The sequence below is a fragment of the Oryctolagus cuniculus genome, chromosome 1 (genome assembly GCF_964237555.1).
Source record: "Oryctolagus cuniculus chromosome 1, mOryCun1.1, whole genome shotgun sequence".
Classification (NCBI taxonomy): domain Eukaryota; kingdom Metazoa; phylum Chordata; class Mammalia; order Lagomorpha; family Leporidae; genus Oryctolagus; species Oryctolagus cuniculus.
The window spans coordinates 19,278,759-19,296,602 of NC_091432.1; the positions used below are offsets into that span (position 1 = coordinate 19,278,759).

The window sequence follows — 17,844 nt, forward strand, 5'->3', positions numbered from 1 at the left end:
GAACACACATTCACTGTCAACGTTCTGCTATTAAATGCTGGAACTGCACAAGGCAAAAATGGTGATTAAAGCATGTTCTGAACTAGAGGGATAATCAGTTGTCAGTTTATCACCAGATGCTAGGGTAAGCCAAAGTTTTACTTTCTCATGCTCTGGATACAGGTGGACTGCACCAAAGGTGCTGGGTGTTTTCTTTCTAGCTTTGAAGTGGTTATCTTGCAAAGACATAAAGCAGCCCATTTAAAAACACATACATTCTGATGTTGCCATGTACTCTCTCCTGAGCTGTGTACTACACAATCTAACAGGAAATCTGGAGAAAAGTGTTTGGTACTAAAATTTTGAACTATAACCTGGCAATTGCTTTATATTTAAGAAAGAAAACAGGGGTCAGTCAGTATTGTGGCTTAGCAGGCTAAGCTGCTGCCTGCAATACTAACATCCCATATGGGCACTGGTGTGTGTCCCAGCTGCTTCACTTCAGATCCAACTCCCTACCAATGCACTTGGTAAAGCAGCAAAAGATGGCCCAAGTGCTTGAGTCCCTGCCACCCCCATGGGAGACCCAGATGGAGTTCCAATTTCCTGGCTTCAGCCTGGCCCAGCCCCAGTCTTTGTGACCATTTGGGGAGTGAACCAGCAGTTGGAAGATCTCTCTCTCTCTTTCTCTGCCTCTGCTCTCTGTAACTCTGCCTTGCAAATAAATAAATAAATCTTAAGAGAAAATAATGCTCACACCACAGCACTTATCACTAAGATTTTTCTTTTCATGCGTTGATATTTCCTCAATTTTCCTGCCTGCTCTTGGAAAACAGAAGCTGCAGGCAGGAGGGAAGCTAATCTGCTTCAGAAAGGAGGAAATAATCTCCATCTCCATTCCATGACCAACGCAGTGTGTAAAATGCGGCAGTGAGGGGAAGTCTCCTTGGATGCCTGCCACACAGAAAGCAGACAAAACAGAGCAGTCATGTTACAAGAGCTCGCCAGGGATTTAACCGGAGAACGAGCTGTACCCTGGGAACACAACACAGCCTTTTCAGCTCTCCCTGCGGCTTCTTTCCCTGCGGGGTCTGAGTCTCTCTGGACTGCCGCCCCTCTGAAGGTCATCTCTGTGCTGAGGCTGGAAGTCAAGCATGAAGCAAATTGTAGCAAAGACCCACTGGCTTTGTAAGCAGGTCAGAAAGCCCTCCAGGACTCTGAAAACAAAGGCCTGCTTTCACATGACATCATGTGCTTTATCTCCTCAGCCACCACAACCAAGGATCCAAAGATAGAAGCACTTACTTTTCGTTCATTTCAAGACACCAAATTTCCAGCTCCATAGAATCTCCCTGTAGATAAGACAATTGAAATTTGTTTGATCTTTTAAAAAATTACCTTCTTTTTTTATTGCAAAGCAGTACACGGTCACTTTAAATATACTGGAAGGTAGTGGTGGGCATATAGCAAAGTGGTTAGATCGCTGCTTGGGGTGTGGGAGTGCCTGTTTTGAATCCCCACTACTCTGCTCCTGATCCCGCTCCTGATCCCACTCCCCGGGAAGCAGCAGATGATGGCTCAAGTATTTGAGTCTGCCACACACATGGAAGGGCCAGGTGAAGTATCAGGCTCTTGGCTTTGGCCTGGCCCAGCCCTCTTTGTTGCAGACATTTGGAGAGTGACCCAGCAGATGGAAGCTCTCTCTACATCTGTCTATACCACTTCCTTTCAAACAAAATTAAAATAGATAAAATAAATTTTTAAAAATATTGGAAAGTACAGGTAAGTAAAAGGGGGGGGGGATGTCAATTTAGAATCCAACCAGCCACTTTTCTAAATACAAGTGGGATCACATTATATATCATATTTATCACCTGCTTTACTCTTAATAAATACATCATAAAATTTTCCTCATAATTAAAAATACAACATCATTTTTAACACTGATACAGTATTCAGCCACACAACTGCTTTTATCCAAGTAAAATACATCCTAGAAAATACAAATTGTTTCCAAGTTTTCATTAGTACAAACAACACTGTGATAAAAAGCCTTGAGACTAAAACTCACACTCTCAATTTCTTGGAGGCAAACTTTCAGAATTAGTAACCCTGGAACAAAAAATACAGGCTTCTAAGATCTGCTACATATTTCCAAAGTGCCATTCAGAAAGGCCGATAGTTGCAAAATGATGGAAAGCTCTTTCCCTTCAATTCCACTGTGGATAATTTTAGATATCATCCACAGATAAGCAAATTCATTACCTTAACAAACTCCTTACTTAAAAGTATTTTAGTTGTCTGTCTTCAGCCCAACTTTCTGTGTTATTCTGAACAGACTTACCCCAGTGGATAAGGGAAAAAAACGAGAAGACTGGCATGTGTTGTTCACAGCATTGTGTTGAGACACAAGCATCCCACATTGGAGTGCCTGGTTCCAGTCCTGGCTACTCTGCCACCTTGTGGGAGACTTGGCTGGAGTTCCTGGCTCCTGGCTATGGCCTGGCCCAGCCCCAGCACTGGGTGAGTGAACTAGCAGATGGAAGATATCTCTCTTTTGTGCTGCCTTTCAAATAAACATTAAAATTAATAAATAAGTAAAAGACTACAATCAGAATCCCTCAATCTTACAACACTTCTGTGTGTTAACCTACTGTGACAGTCACGTATCTTTAAACACAGGTAATTTTTCCACTGATCAATTGGAAGAGGCTTAGTTGTTTTCTTTGTTAACAGATTTCATTTATTAATTTATTTTGAGAGGCAGAGTTACGGGCACAGAGAAAGAGAAACAGAGAGAAAGGTCTTCTATCCACTGGTTCATTCCCCAAATGGCTACCACAGGCTGATCTAAAGTCAGGAGCCAGGTCTTCCACGTGGGTGCAGAGGACCAAGCCATAAATAGTGAACTTGATTGGAAGAGGAGCAGCCGGGACATGAACCGGCACCCATGAGGCCTATTTTAAGCTTTGGAGTAAATTTGCATTACTTCATGAAACAGAACTTTTATGTATTCTAGATAAAATTTACTTTATTATTATTTTTAAAGATTTTTTTTTTTAGGTTGAAAGTCAGAATTACAGAGAGAGCGGGAGAGAGAGAGAGATAGATCTCCTTCCATCTGCTGGTTTACTCCCCAAATGGCCACAATGGTTGGGGCTGAGCCAGGCACTTCATCCAGGTCTCCCTAAAATTTAGATGTGTATCCTTCATCCCCTATATCCAAGAGTGTGATGTGGCTTCTCTAAGACAATCAGAACAGTCTACAAACATATCTTAACAGATGCCTGAGAGATCAAAGAGGCTTAGAAAAATAATTTATTCTATAAACCAGCATTCATGAAGAAGTTTTGTTTTACCAGGGGCTAGGGTCTCTGTGGAATACATATTGATTAACTCAATAAAAATTCATGAGGTGGGAGGGTCAGCACTGTGACGCAGTGGGTTAAAGCCCTGGCCTACAGTACAGGAATCCCATACGGGCGCCGGTTGGCTAGAAGACTTCTTTCTCTGACTCTACCTCTCTCTGTATCTCTTTTGAATAAATAAATAAAATATTTTTTAAAAAATTCATGAGGGGCTGGCATTGTGGTACAGTGGGTTAATTCACCACCTGCAACATGGACATTCCATATGAGTGCCAATTCAAGTTCTGGCTGCTCTACTTTCGATCCAGCTCCCAGCTAATGTGCCTGGGGCAGCAGCGGAAGATGGCCTAAGTACTTGGGCTCCTGTCATCCACACAGAGACAGATGGAGCTCTTGGCTCCTGGCTTCCTGCCTTTGGCCCAGCCCAGCCCCAGTTATTTGGAGAGTGAACCAGTGAATGAAAGATCTCTTTCTTTCTTTCTTTTTTTTTTTTTTTTGGACAGGCAGAGTTAGACAGTGAGAGAGAGAAAGACAGAGAGAAAGGTCTTCCTTCCGTTGGTTCACCCCCCAAATGGCCGCTACAGCCAGCGCGCTGCGCCAATCTGAAGCCAGGAGCCAGGTGCTTCCTCCCGGTCTCCCATGTGGGTGCAGGGCCCATGTGCCTTCCCGGGCCACAGCAGAGAGCTGGACTGGAAGAGGAGCAACCGGGACAGAATCCAGCACCCCAACTGGGACTAGAACCCGGGGTGTCGGCATCACAGGCAGAGGATTAGCCTAGTAAGCTGCGGCGCACTGGCCAAAAGATCTCTTTCAATGTGTGTGTGTGTGTGTGTGTGTGTGTGTCCGTCTGTCTGTCTGTCTCTAACTGAGCCTTTCAAATAAATTCATTAATTTACAAAAATTAATGAAAGCCTACTATACGCCTTCCAAGGCTCTATGCTGAGTTTTGAGGACACAGAAGTGATTCTTTTTTCATATGCTTCTTTATTTCATATACAACTTAAAGAACTGCATAGATAAGATATACTGACCACAGGAAGGAAAATGGTTACAGTATGAATAGGAACATGTGTTGACTGCCTGTTGAGCACTTCACAAATTAAAACCTTGCAAGACTATGAGGTATCATTTTGGACTGGTGATATTAGTTGGGTGGGATTAAGTTGCTTTGTGTAGCTCCAAACTCCATTTGCCTTTTATCATACCACACAGTGTCACAATTTACTTGTGGAAATAGATTAGTAAACTTTCAAGTAACAGTATCTGCCTTAATTGTAATGTGAATGATGTGAGTACATATATTTTTAAAAATCATAACAGAATATACACTAGAAAAAACATAAACAAAGCACCCAAGAAGAAGTCTAAATAAAGCAGTTACCTCTCTACTAAAAGTTCTGGTTACTGTTTCCCACCCAATTTCCTGCTACTGACCCTGAGAAGGCAGCAAAAAAATGGGCCATGTACTTTTGTCCCTGTCCCCTGTGGGAAACCTAGATGGAGTTCCTGGCTCCTCGGTCTGGTCTGGCCCACACCTGGCTGCTATAGCCATCAGGAGTGACTCAGTGGATGGAAGACATCCGTCTGTCTCTGTCTCTCCTCTCTCTTTCTCTGTAGCTCTGCCTTTAAAATAAATCAATATGGGGCTGGCGCTGTGGCATAGTGAGTAAAGCCGCTGCTTGCAGTGCCAACATCCAATATGGGCGCTGGTTTTAGTCTTCGCTGCTCTACTTCCGATCCAGATGGCCTGAGAGGGCAGTGGAGGATGGCCCAAGACCTTGGGTCCCTGCACCCGCGTGGGAGCCCTGGAAGAAGTTCCTGGCTCCGGGCTTCAGATCAGCTCAGCTCCAGCCATTACAGCCATGTGGGAAGTGAACCAGTAGATGGAAGATCTCTCTCTCTCGGGGCCAGTGCTGTGGCGTTGCGGGTAGGGGCGCCACTGCTGCCTGCAGTGCCAGCATCCCATATGGGTGGTGGTTCGAATCCCAGCTGCTCCACTTCCAATCCAGCTCTCTGCTATGGCCTGGGAAAGCAGTAGAAGATGGCCCAAGTCCTTGGGCCCCTGCACCCACGTGGGAGACCCGGAAGAAGCTCCTGGCTCCTGGCTTTGGATCAGCGCACCTCTGGCCATTGCAGCCAGTTGGGGAGTGAACCAGCAGATGAACCTCTCTCTCTCTCTCTCTGCCTTTCCTTCTCTCTGCGTAACTCTGACTTTCAAATAAATAAATAAATCTTTAAAAATAAAAAAAAGATCTCTCTTTCTATGTCTGCCTCTCCTTCTCTGTAACTCTGCCTTTCATATAAATAAATAAATCTTTAAAAAATAAATAAATAACTCAACAAATAAATCTTTACCAAAAAAAAGGGGAGATTCTTGTAGTGCACATGTGTCTTGAAGGATGAATAGAAATATGTCAAGTGGGGGCCAGTGTTGTGGCATAGCAAATAAAGCCACTGCCTGCAGCGCTGGCATTTCATATGAGAACCAGTTCAAGTCCTGGCTGCTCCACTTCTCATCCAGCTCCCTGCTAATGTGCTTGGGAAAGCCCCTGTATCCCTGGGGAGACCCAGATGAAGCTCGTGGCTACTCAGTGTGGCCATTTGGGGAGTGAACCAGCAGATAGATGATCTCTCTCTGATTTTCCCTCTCTGTAACTCTGCCTTTAAAATAAGTAAATATATTGTAAAAAAAAAAAAAAAAAAAAAAAAAAAAAGAACTTACTTTATGTGGTTGCCATGAGTACAAAAATCATGGGGCCAGGTCAGCATTGTAGCATAGCATGTTAAGCTGCTGCCTGCAGCACTGGCATATTATATGGGCGCCAGCTTTGAGCCCCAGCTGCTCTCCTTCCGATCCAGCTCCCTGTTTACGGCTTGGGAAAAGCAGCAAAAGATGGCCCAAGTATTTGGGCCCCTGGGAGAGCTAGAAGAAGCTCCTAGCTCCTGGTTTCAACCTGGCCCAGAGCTTGCCGTTGGGGTCATCTGGGGAATGAACCAGCAGATGGAAGACCTCTCTCTCTCTGTATAATGCTGCCTTTCAAATAAATAAATTAAAAAATTACAGGGCCTGCAGAGAGTGATTCGAAGTTCAGAGAGGGGGAAGACAGCATAACACTGAGAAAGGAGTTGGAAGCAGAGTGTGAAGACTTGAGTGGCAAGTAAAGACACCAGCCTGGCCCCAAGTTTACCTCAGAAGTCTTGAGAGAGATCTCCACACACATGGACCTCCCGACAGCAGGCAGCTGTCCTGCCAGCGCCTTCTTTGCTTCATGTGTAACCTCTGGGATATCTTTGATTGCTAAGTTAAACTAGAAAACAAAAGGGATTTTCATGTGAAACACTCCCAAGAACACTATGGAGACAGCAGTATGTTAGATAACGCAGGCACTGCTGTGGCTGATAACACGGCCATTCACTTCCCCTTTCCCTACAGAGAGATCCAGCATCAAGCCTCCAAATCTCAGGCTAATTACTGTCACAAAGATGAGACAGCAGGACACTGCTTTTTGTCTTCTAAGGTCTAAGCTTTCCACCAATCACAGCAGAACATGAAGAAACAAATCAATGACTAGAATCTGATAAGGGATATACTTTCTGAGTAACTGGATTAAATGGAATTAGGTATTTTAATGCTAGGAATTAGTAATACTATAAATTGTATTCCTTATTACTGGACTTGAGAACTTCACATTCATTCCTTGTGACAAACACCACACTATGCCCCTTAGCAAAGAACAGGAATTTTACCCAGTCTGAACCCGTCGGGGATGAAGATGAGCGAGTACAGATCTTCTCACCAAGTCGAGCCTGGACGATCACTTGGACAGTCTAAAAACAGCAAACAAAACAGATGAGGTCTTAACAAACGGATCAGATGCCTAATCACAGCTTCAGGAAAGGGTACAGTTGTAAATGTTCAAGAACAGTAGAAAAACCACAAAAAAGATTATAAACACTCCTGAGGGAAAAGTGCCAACCAGTAACAGGAATTAATAGTTTGAGGCTTAGAATCTATAATATTTTCTTTTCTTTTCTTTTTTTTTTTTTTTTTTTGACAGGCAGAGTGGATAGTGAGAGAGAGAGACAGAGAGAAAGGTCTTCCTTTTGCCGTTGGTTCAGCCTCCAATGGCCGCCACGGCTGGTGCGCTGCGGCAGGCGCACTGCGCTGATCCCATGGCAGGAGCCAGGTGCTTCTCCTGGTCTCCCATGGGGTGCAGGGCCCTAGCACTTGGGCCATCCTCCACTGCCTTCCCGGGCCACAGCAGAGAGCTGGCCTGGAAGAGGGGCAACTGGGACAGAATCCGGCGCCCCGACCGGGACTAGAACCCGGTGTGCCGGCGCCGCTAGGCGGAGGATTAGCCTAGTGAGCCGCGGCACCGGCCTGGAATCTATAATATTTTCACACAGCAGAAAGAAAGCTGCACATGGTGGCTGTGAAGTTCATAAAGAAACAAGTGCAACTGTAGGTCTGCATGTTCCCTGTCACAAACTTCTGACTTCACGGTAGATTTAAAACAGGAATTCCACCAATTACTCATAGCATTTGGTCCACAAGGCCAAAGCTTTCTATATAATTTTATTTTATTTTTTTATTTTTTTATTTTTTATTTTTTTGACAGGCAGAGTGGACAGTGAGAGAGAGAGACAGAGAGAAAGGTCTTCCTTTGCCGTTGGTTCACCCTCCAATGGCCGCCGCGGCCGGCGCGCTGCGGCCGGCGCACCGCGCTGATCCGATGGCAGGAGCCAGGAGCCAGGTGCTTTTCCTGGTCTCCCATGGGGTGCAGGGCCCAAGCACCTGGGCCATCCTCCACTGCACTCCCTGGCCACAGCAGAGGGCTGGCCTGGAAGAGGGGCAACCGGGACAGAATCCGGCGCCCCGACCGGGACTAGAACCCGGTGTGCCGGCGCCGCTAGGCGGAGGATTAGCCTAGTGAGCCGCGGCGCCGGCCTCTTTCTATATAATTTTACAACCAGCATCAACTGCAAGGATTGTTCTGGTAGAACAATTGTTGCGTACTGATTCAGGTTGGCATGATTTTTAGATTTAGGAAATAGTATTCAAAATTCAGTTTTAATTCGAGGAAAGGGGCAATGGATGTAAGCGGGACGGTTCACGGTGGCTGAAGCGCAGGGAAAGCTGCGCAAAATGCTGTCCAGTCCAAGCCAAGTCTTCCTTCCCACCCTGAGGAACACACTGTGCCAGGAACCTGGCATGACAGTTTGACATTTCTACAAACAGCCTTGCCAAAGGATTTCTGAACAAGTAGCTCTGGAAAATTGGAAGCTACTTTTTAGTTACGCCCCCAATGCCACCCCCATACTTCACAGTTTGGTTTACACAGACAGAAGTATCCCTTAAAATGGGCAAGCTGCAAGCTGTTATGCTACATTTCCAAAGAGGGTTCTCAAAAGGGGGAAGCATGGAAACTATTTCTGACAGTTCGAGGCTCAAGAGGGTAGACATATTACCTACCTTGAGGGCAAAAAATTTAATGAACTTGTCCAGGTCCTTTCTGTCTTGGGAATTGAGATCAGTTTCCATTGCCTATAGGAATCTAAAACAGGGGGGAAAAGAAAAAGCAATGAAGCATGTGATCAATACCTTGGAAAAGGGATTGTTCCATCCATGCATGCAGAAATGGTATTGTCTAGTAGCTTAGGAATAGTTACATGGGAGTGGGAGGCAAAAAGAATTTTTTCCCCCTATAACTAAAGACAGCAAAGTAAAAAATATTCTCTCTTAAGGAGAATAAACCCCATAAAAGAACTATATCTAGAAACCTAAAAAACTGGAAGAAGACATTTTATCAAATTGGAAACTATGAGCTTTTCATGTAACTTAATAGAGACCTTACATTTTTTAATAGACAAAAATAATTTATTATCCAGAAAAATTTCAAACTAAGATTTAATGAGACACAAGTTTTTTTTTAAAGCAACACAAAATGAGTTAATTTATATTAGTTTCAAAGGCCACTAAGTCAATTAAACTTTGAGGCTATAATCTGGTGATCAGAAAAGCCCTTTCTCCTGACACAAATCACACTTGAGAGCATCTACATATAATTTCAGGGGCGCTTCATGGATTTCATGACACCCACCATATATATGCATCCCCTACTCGCCTTTAGGAAGGTCTGAGATGGGCTGATTGAGGAAGAAAACATTTAGGGAGGAAAAGCATGAAGAGATAAGAAAATAAGCAATAAAGAGCCAAACAGGATTAGCAATAGGAAGCACACCCATTTTCCATAGAACTGCTTCTGTGTGGCAGGGAGTAGGGGCTGCTGAGGCCAGACTATGCCGGTCTCAAATGCAGTGCTAAAGCCTCAACTGCATCTAGTGTGCAAGCTACAGGAGCCCACCACAGGCCTAGCACAGAGTGACCAGGCCACTGGAATGGTGCTGCAGAAAAAGTGTTGTTAGCATAATGCACAACAGTTTTGAGTATGAGAAATAGGAAAAACAGTGAGGTTCTGGACAAAATCCAGGCTAAAATTTAGCAAAGACAAAATTTAGAAACAGCATGGATGGAGATATTTTAAAGGAAGAGCTGATAACATTTAAACATGAATTGTAGAACAGAGATAAAAGGAGTACCAGGTTTTAAATGTGGGCAACTAAGAAGTTTAAGGGAGTTTAACAAGCAACAAGGAAGCCAAACAGGGAACTGGTTTTAGGGAAAGGTATAAACAAAAGGAGAGAGCTGAACAAGAAATAATGAGTGCAAGCTTAAAATTTTATTGTAATATAACTTACATGCAGTGAAATACACAAATCCTGAGTTTACAGTTCAGTAAATGATGGAACAAGGACATAAGCCTCAGCCATTCTTGCTCACTGCTCAAAAGATAAACATTGGAATGCACTCCTTGCCCTTGAATCTCAGTTGGGTCTCCCACCCTACTGCCTTCATCCCCACCTGCATTCTCCTCCAGGTTCCCAAGGCCCTGCCCAGTTCCAGGAATTCCCCTCTGCCTGCTGCCCCCACCCTCACCCCCACCCCTCCTAAAATATAAAAAGGCTCAGTCCCTGGGGGTCAGAGCCTTCTGCAATGTGTTCCATCAGTGTGCGCATGGGCGGCTGGTCACCCACCTCCATGAATTTATCTTCTCTGAATAAATTGGGTCTGGCTGTAAACTCGTACACTGCCTCTTCTCTATTCTGCACCTCTTTTCCTAACATTTGTGGTGCCCCGTGTGAGAAGGCACCAATCTACAACTCTTCCTAACAGTAAATATTTTAGGAAGTATTTATTTATTTGAAAAGGAGAGCACCAGAGGAAAGACACAGAGAAATGTTCCATCCACTGATTCATTCCCCAAATAGCTGCAACAGCCAGGAGCCAAGAACTCCACTCAGGTCTCTCACATGGAGGACAGGGGGCCCACGAACTTGGCCATCATCTGCTGCCTTCTCAGGCTCATTAGCAGGAAGCTGGATTGGAAGTAGAGCAGCCAGGACTAGAACCGGCTCTCAGATAAGGGATGCTGGAGTCGCAAATTGTGGTTTAACCTGCTGCATCACAAATGCTAGGCCCTTCAGTAAATATTTGTATACACATATATAACATATACCCACAATATTGATCAAACTATGGAACATTTTCACTATTCTCAAATGTGCCCTTGTGCCCCTCAACCCCTAGTCAATAAATTCACCAAAAGGTAACCATTATCCTGACCTGATCTATCACCACAGATTAGTTTTATCTGCTTTGAATTTCTTATATTAACTCTTTTGTGTACAGCTCCTAATCACCATTATGTTTCTAAGATTCATCTATATTATTGTATGTAGCAGTAATATATTTTTTCATTGTGATATTGTACTCCATTTTAAGAATATTCCTTAAATTTTAAAAGAAATTGTACTGTTCCTGTTTTAACTACTAATTCTTGCATATCTGTTCAATGTTATCTGAAGTAAAGTCAGGAGTGCTTATGTTGGGTATACAAGTTTTCTGTCAAGCAATTTTGTAATACTTATACCAATTTACACTTCCACCAGTGGTGTTTGCGAGTTTCACATTATTCCAAATCTATACCAGTACTTGGTACCTTAAATTCTTTACATGTAGCCATCCTTCCAGGGATGTTGTAACTAATGGGGGACAGTTAAAGTTGGAGACAGTGTTAGGAAAATGGCACAGTCTTATCTGTGGTGCGATCTATCCCCAACACCATCCTAGGCCCTAGCCCCGGAGGCCATTGCTGGGTGACCCCATGGCCCAACCACAGGTGTCAGCTCCACTCCCATCCGAATGGGATTCGCTGCTCCCACTTCCCTGCCCTCCCCCTGGCAAAGGTTTAACAGGTCCCGTTCCTGAAAACGTGTCTCTCTCTCTTGATCCCTCTCCTCCTCTCTCACTCTTTTGCCCCCCCATCCCCCAGCCCCATCTGTCAGGCTTCCCCCACCTGACAAGAAACGTTTCCTCTAACTCGGTGTTTGGTGTGTTTTGTGGCAGCCTTGCAGACAGAAGTGTGTATTCCCCAGAAGAAAGGATAGTTAAAATTCTAACAGGTAAACTCGTAAAAGCATAAGGTATTCGCTTTTCATTACTATGACAAATTACCTGAGGCAGCCTCTTTTTTTATAGGAAGCTTATTTCAGCTCACCATTCTGGAGACGCAAGGTCTAGGGTCTCATCTGGCATTGGCCTTCTTGCTGACAGAGTTGCAAGGGAGAGCAAAGCATCACATAACAAAAGGCAGGGAATGGACGTGTTCCCTTTCCCTCTGTGAGATCTTTTATAAAGCCATCAGGAGTCAGTCAAGGGCTCTACCCCAAGGATCTAATCCAACCTAAATCTTTCCAAAGGCCCCACCTCTAAACACCAAATTGGATTGTTTCCCCCTCTTAGTATCATCAACCTAAGACACTGGAGATCAATCCTTATGAGTACTGGGGATAAATATTCAAACCATAGCAATATTCTACCATAGCAGGCAGAAAAAACTGAGATCCTAGGAAAATACCCACAGAAAAGAAGCACAGAAAGAAGTACAGTAACACACCGCATAAGAAAGTTTCAGTCTCGGATGCACACATGTGAGATGTTGGTCTCCTGATGCTGTAACTGTCTAAGTCTGTGTGAGGATACTTTATCATGTTCCCACAACTACCACACTGACTAAGGACACATTTCTCAAAACTATCCTTGTTGCTAAGTGATATGTGACTGTACACTTAAAAAAATCTTCAAAACACTAGCAAACAACAGTACATTAAAAAGGTTATTTACCGGGTGGCTGGCATTGTGATGTACTGGGTAAAGCAGCCACCTTTGATACCAGCACAACTCCAGCATCCCACATAAATGCTGGTTTGTGTCCTGGCTACTCCACTTCCCATCTAGCAGAAGATGGCTAAAGAACTTGGGCACCTGCCACCCATAAGGTACACCCAAATGAATCTCCTGGTTCCTGGCTTTGGCCAGGTCCAGTGCTGGCCACTGCAACCATTTGAGAGTGAATCAGCAGATGGAAGACTTTTCTCTCTGTTTCTCCCTCTCATTCTGTGACTCTTTCAAATAAATAAATCCTTAAAAATTAATCACTATGATCCAGTGCAGCAAAGATGTCAACATAAGCAAATCAATAAATGAAGGACAAAAGCTATACTATGGTTTTAGTTGATGTAAAAAAAACCATGACAAAATGACATTATTTTCTGATAAACAGTCTCAACAAATAGGTAAAGAAAGAATGTATTTCAACATAATAAAGACTATCTATGAGCCGGCTCCACGGCTAGGCTAATCCTCTGCCTTGAGGCGCCGGCACACCAGGTTCTAGTCCCGGTTGGGCGCCGGATTCTGTCCCGGTTGCCCCTCTTCCAGGCCAGCCCTCTGCTGTGGCCAGGGACTGCAGTGGAGGATGGCCCAGGTGCTTGGGCCCTGCACCCCATGGGAGACCAGGAGAAGCACCTGGCTCCTGCCATCGGATCAGCATGGTGTGCCGGCCGTAGCGCACCGGCCGCGGCAGCCATTGGAGGGTGAACCAATGGCAAAGGAAGACCTTTCTCTCTGTCTCTCTCTCTCTCACTGTCCACTCTGCCTGTCAAAAAATAAAAAATAAATAAATAAATAATTAAAAAGACTATCTATGACAAACCCATAGCTAACATCATACTGGATGGGCGGCAAAAACTGAAAGCTTTACGTCTAACATCTAGAACCAAACCAAGATGCCCACTCTCACCATTTCCTCTCAATCCAGTACTGGAAGTCCTAGCCAAAGCAATTAGAGAGGAGGAAGAAATAAAATACATCTAAATTGGAAAGGGAGAAGCCAAATTATGACTGCAGACAACACAATCTTACATATATAAAATCCTAAAGACTCCAATAAGAAACTATTAGAATAAGTGAATTGAATTTAATACAGCTGTAAGATACAAAATCTACAGAAATCCATGAAGTTTCTATACACAAACAGCAAATTGTCTGAAAAAGAAATCAAGCAAACAATAAGTGACAAAATAGCAACAAAAAATAAAATACTTAAGAACAAACGTAATCAAAGAGATGTCTACACTGAAAACTATAAAACATTAATGAAAGAAACTGAATAAAACACAAATAGAAATATATCCCTGGGGCCAGTCCTGTGGCATGGTAGGTTAAATCTCCTCTGCCTGTGGTGCTCTTATATGGATGCCAGTTTGAGTCCTGGCTGCTCCACTTCCGATCCAGTTCCCTGCTAATGGTCCGGGAAAGGAGAAGATGGCCCAAGTGCTTCAGTCCCTTCACCTACGTGGGAGACCCTTAAGAAGCTCCTGGCACCTGGTTTTGGATCAGCCCAGCTCTGGCCATTGTGGCCATTTGGAGAGTGAACCATTGGAGGGAGACTTCTCTCTCCTTCTCTCTGTCTGTAAGTCTGCCTCTCAAATAAATTTTTTGGGGCCGGTGCTGTGGCGCAGAGGTTAACGTCCCATATGCGTGATGGTTCAAGAGCTGGCCGCTCCATTTCCGATCCAGCTCTCTGCTGTGGCCTGGGAAAGCAGTGGAAGACGGCCCAAGTCCTTGGGCCCCTGCACCCACGTGGGAGACCTGGAAGAAGCTTCTGGCTCCTGGCTTCAGATCGACACAGCTCCAGCATTTATGGCCATCTGGGGAGTGAACCAGCGGATGGAAGACCTCTCTCTCTCTCTGCCTCTCCTCTCTCTGTGTAACTCTATCAAATAAATAAATAAATCATTAAAAAAATAAAAGGACACAATTGGTTAAAAAAAATCCCATGTTCATGAACTGGAAGAATTAGTATTGCTAATCAGTATTACCCAGAGCCATCTACAGATTGAATGCAATCCCCATCATAATACTAATAACAGTGGCAGGCATTACAGTGCCCCTTGAGACTTCGGCATCCCATATGCTGGTTCAATTTCTGGCTACTCAGCTTCTAATCCAGCTTTCTGCTAATGCATCCCGGAAGGCAGTATATGATGGCTCAAGTACTTGGGTCCCTGCCACTCATAAAGGAGAGTTGAATTAGGTTTTTGGCTCCTGGCTTTGTCCTAGTCCAAGTTCAGGCCCTTAAGAACATTTAGGGAATAAGCAGCAAATGGGAGTTTTCTTCTGTCTCTGTTTCTCTGCCTCTCAATTGGGAAAAAAAAAAAAAAAAGGATCTGAATAGACACACAAATGTCCAAAAGGTATATGAAAAAACATCCAACATCATCACTCCTATTAGAACGACTATTATCGTCAAAACAACAGAGAACAAGGGGTAGAGGGGATGTGGAGAAAGGAGAATCCTTGCACAGCATTGGTAGGAATGTAAGGCTAGAAAATTAAACACAAAGCTCAAAGAATGAAATATAGAACTACCTTATGTACTTTCTTGGCATATATAAAAATGAAATTAGTTTGTTGAAGAGATATCAGCACACCTATGTTTACTGCAGTATTATTCACAATAGCTAAGACACAGAATCTAACCAAGTCCCCATCAACAGATCATGGATAAAAAATGTAGTATATACATAAAATGGAATACCATTACAAGATAAAAAAGAAGAAAATCCTGTCATTTGCAACAACAAGGATTGGAAGACATTATGCTAACTGAAATAAGCCAGGCACCAAGATACAAATGTCCGATTTCACTCTCAGATGAAATCTAAAAAGGGTGATTCCACAGCAGCAGAGCAGAGTGATGGTTACCAGAGGCTGCGGTGGCTGACAGGGACTGGGGGATGTTGTGCAAAGGAGACAAACTTACAATCAGGAGGAGTAAGTTGGAGAGAGCGCTATACAGCATGAGGACCACAGTTAATGACTGTATATTCTATTCTTGAAAAAATGCTGAGGGGGAGGGAGGAAGGGAATATTACTGTGTTCTTAGAATTATATCTACAAACCATACTGAATCTATTAAACACTAATTTAAAAAATTTTAATTAAAATAAAGCCGAGAGTGAATGCTAAATATCCTCACCACAAAAATGTTAACTATGAGAAATAAAGCATATTTTAATTAGATTGAACTATTCCACAATGTATATATACTACAAAACATCAGATTTACATAATACATATAATTGTCTGTTAATTGAAAATAAACAAAGAAATAACTTTTAAAAAAAAGGAAACCACAAAGATATAAGAAATAATTGGTGAAACAGGAGGCAATGTTCATTGAAACTGAAGGAAAATGAAAGTTTCAAAATGAAGGGATGGGGCTGGCACTGTGGCACAGCAGGTAAAAGCTGCCACCTGTGGTGCCTGCATCTCACATGGGCGCCAATTCAAGACCCAGCTGCTCCACTTCTGACCCAGCTCCCTGCTAATGTGCTTGGAAAGCAGCGGAGGGCTGAAGTACTTGGGTGCCTGTACCCACGTGGGAGACCTGGAAGAAGTTCCTGGCTCCTGGCTTCAGATTAGCCCAGCTCCAGCTGTTGCGGCCATTTGGGGAGTGAACCAGCAGATGGAAGATCCCTCTCTCTCTGTAACTCTGCCTTTCAAATAAAAATAAATAACTCCAAAAAAAAAAAAAGATGAAGAGATCTTGAAACAGTATAAAATTCTCCAGAGGTGAAGGGAAGGACTGAGGAAAGTCACTGGGCTTGGCTAACAGCTTCTGAGGGGATGGTTTGTGTGAGTAGAAACTGGGAATGGATGGAGCTAATTCGGAAAAGTATGACAGAAAAAGAACTCAAACTGTCTTGTTAAAAGGATTTTTCCCTTAGGATATAGGTATCCTAGCAAATTTACAAAGAAGGGGAAGAAAACAATGAAGGAAAAAGAGAACATATGAGAAAAGAAATAATCATTAAAATAAGGTGCCATGGGGGCTGGTGCTGTGGCACAGTGGGTTGATGCCCCAGCCTGAGGCGACGGCATCCCATATGGGTGCCAGTTCGAGACCCGGGTGCTCCACTTCCGATCCAGCTCTCTGCTGTGGCCTGGGAATGCAGTAGAAGATGGCCCAAGTCCTTGGGCCCCTGCACGTACGTGGGAGACCCAGAAGAAGCTCCTGGCTCCTGGCTTCGGATCAGTGCAGCTCCGGCCATTGTGGCCAACTGGGGAGTGAACCATTGGATGGAAGACCTCTCTCTCTCTCTGTCTCTCCTCTCTGTGTAACTCTGACTTTCAAATAAATAAATAAATCTAAAAAAAAAAAAAAAGAAAGAAAGAAAGAAAGAAAAGAAAAGAAAAGAAAAGAAAAGAAAAGAAAAGAAAAGAAAAAAAATGTCCCAGAATGATCAACTGGGATCCAGAGCAGGTCAATAGGCTAAGTGATTCAAACAGTATAAATGACTTATCTTTGGAGTCTATCATGTGTAGGGTTTTTGCTTATTATTTTCTGCTGTTGTTGTTTCAGACTTATTTATTTATTTATTTGAAAGGCAAGTTGACAGAGAAAAAAGAGAGATACACAGATCTTCCATCTGCTGGTTCACTCCCCAAATGGCTACAACAGCCATGTCTGGGCCAGGCTGAGGCCAGGAGTCAAGAACTCCATCTAGGTCTCCCACACGGGTGGCCGGTTCCCAATTATTTGGGCCATCATTCACTGCCTACCCAGCTGCATTAGCGGGAGGCTGGATTGCAAGCAGAGCAGCCAGAACTCCAACTGGCACTTCTCTAGGATGTGGCACCACAACCAGAGGCTGCACGACAATGCTGGCCCCTCACTTGTATGTTTGACAGCATTTGAAATATATATCCACCTTTAGACCTTCCCAGCTTTGGTTAAAAAAAGTGTTAAAGTGGCCGGCGCCGCGGCTCACTAGGCTAATCCTCCGCCTAGCGGCGCCAGCACACCGGGTTCTAGTCCCGGTTGGGGCGCCGGATTCTGTCCCGGTAGCCCCTCTTCCAGGCCAGCTCTCTGCTGTGGCCAGGGAGTGCAGTGGAGGATGGCCCAGGTGCTTGGGCCCTGCACCCCATGGGAGACCAGGAAAAGCACCTGGCTCCTGGCTCCTGCCATCGGATCAGCGCGGTGCGCCGGCCGCAGCGCGCCGGCCGCGGCGGCCATTGGAGGGTGAACCA

General features: G+C 44.2%; 1 protein-coding gene across 9 annotated transcripts in view; it reads right to left on the minus strand.

Annotated features, from left to right (window-relative positions):
* Positions 1–17,844, minus strand: part of ATG13 (autophagy related 13) — a 67,066-nt gene that overhangs the window by 23,948 nt on the left and 25,274 nt on the right. For all 9 annotated transcript variants that reach the window (XM_008270389.4, XM_008270363.4, XM_008270400.4 and 6 more), the window contains exons 3-6: positions 8,821–8,902; positions 7,095–7,175; positions 6,536–6,655; positions 1,285–1,331 (exon numbers count right to left, since the gene is read on the minus strand). In XM_008270389.4, coding sequence (XP_008268611.2) covers positions 1,285–1,331; positions 6,536–6,655; positions 7,095–7,175; positions 8,821–8,889 — 317 coding nt within the window. In that variant the 5' untranslated portion in view covers positions 8,890–8,902. The remainder of the gene's footprint in view (positions 1–1,284; positions 1,332–6,535; positions 6,656–7,094; positions 7,176–8,820; positions 8,903–17,844) is intronic.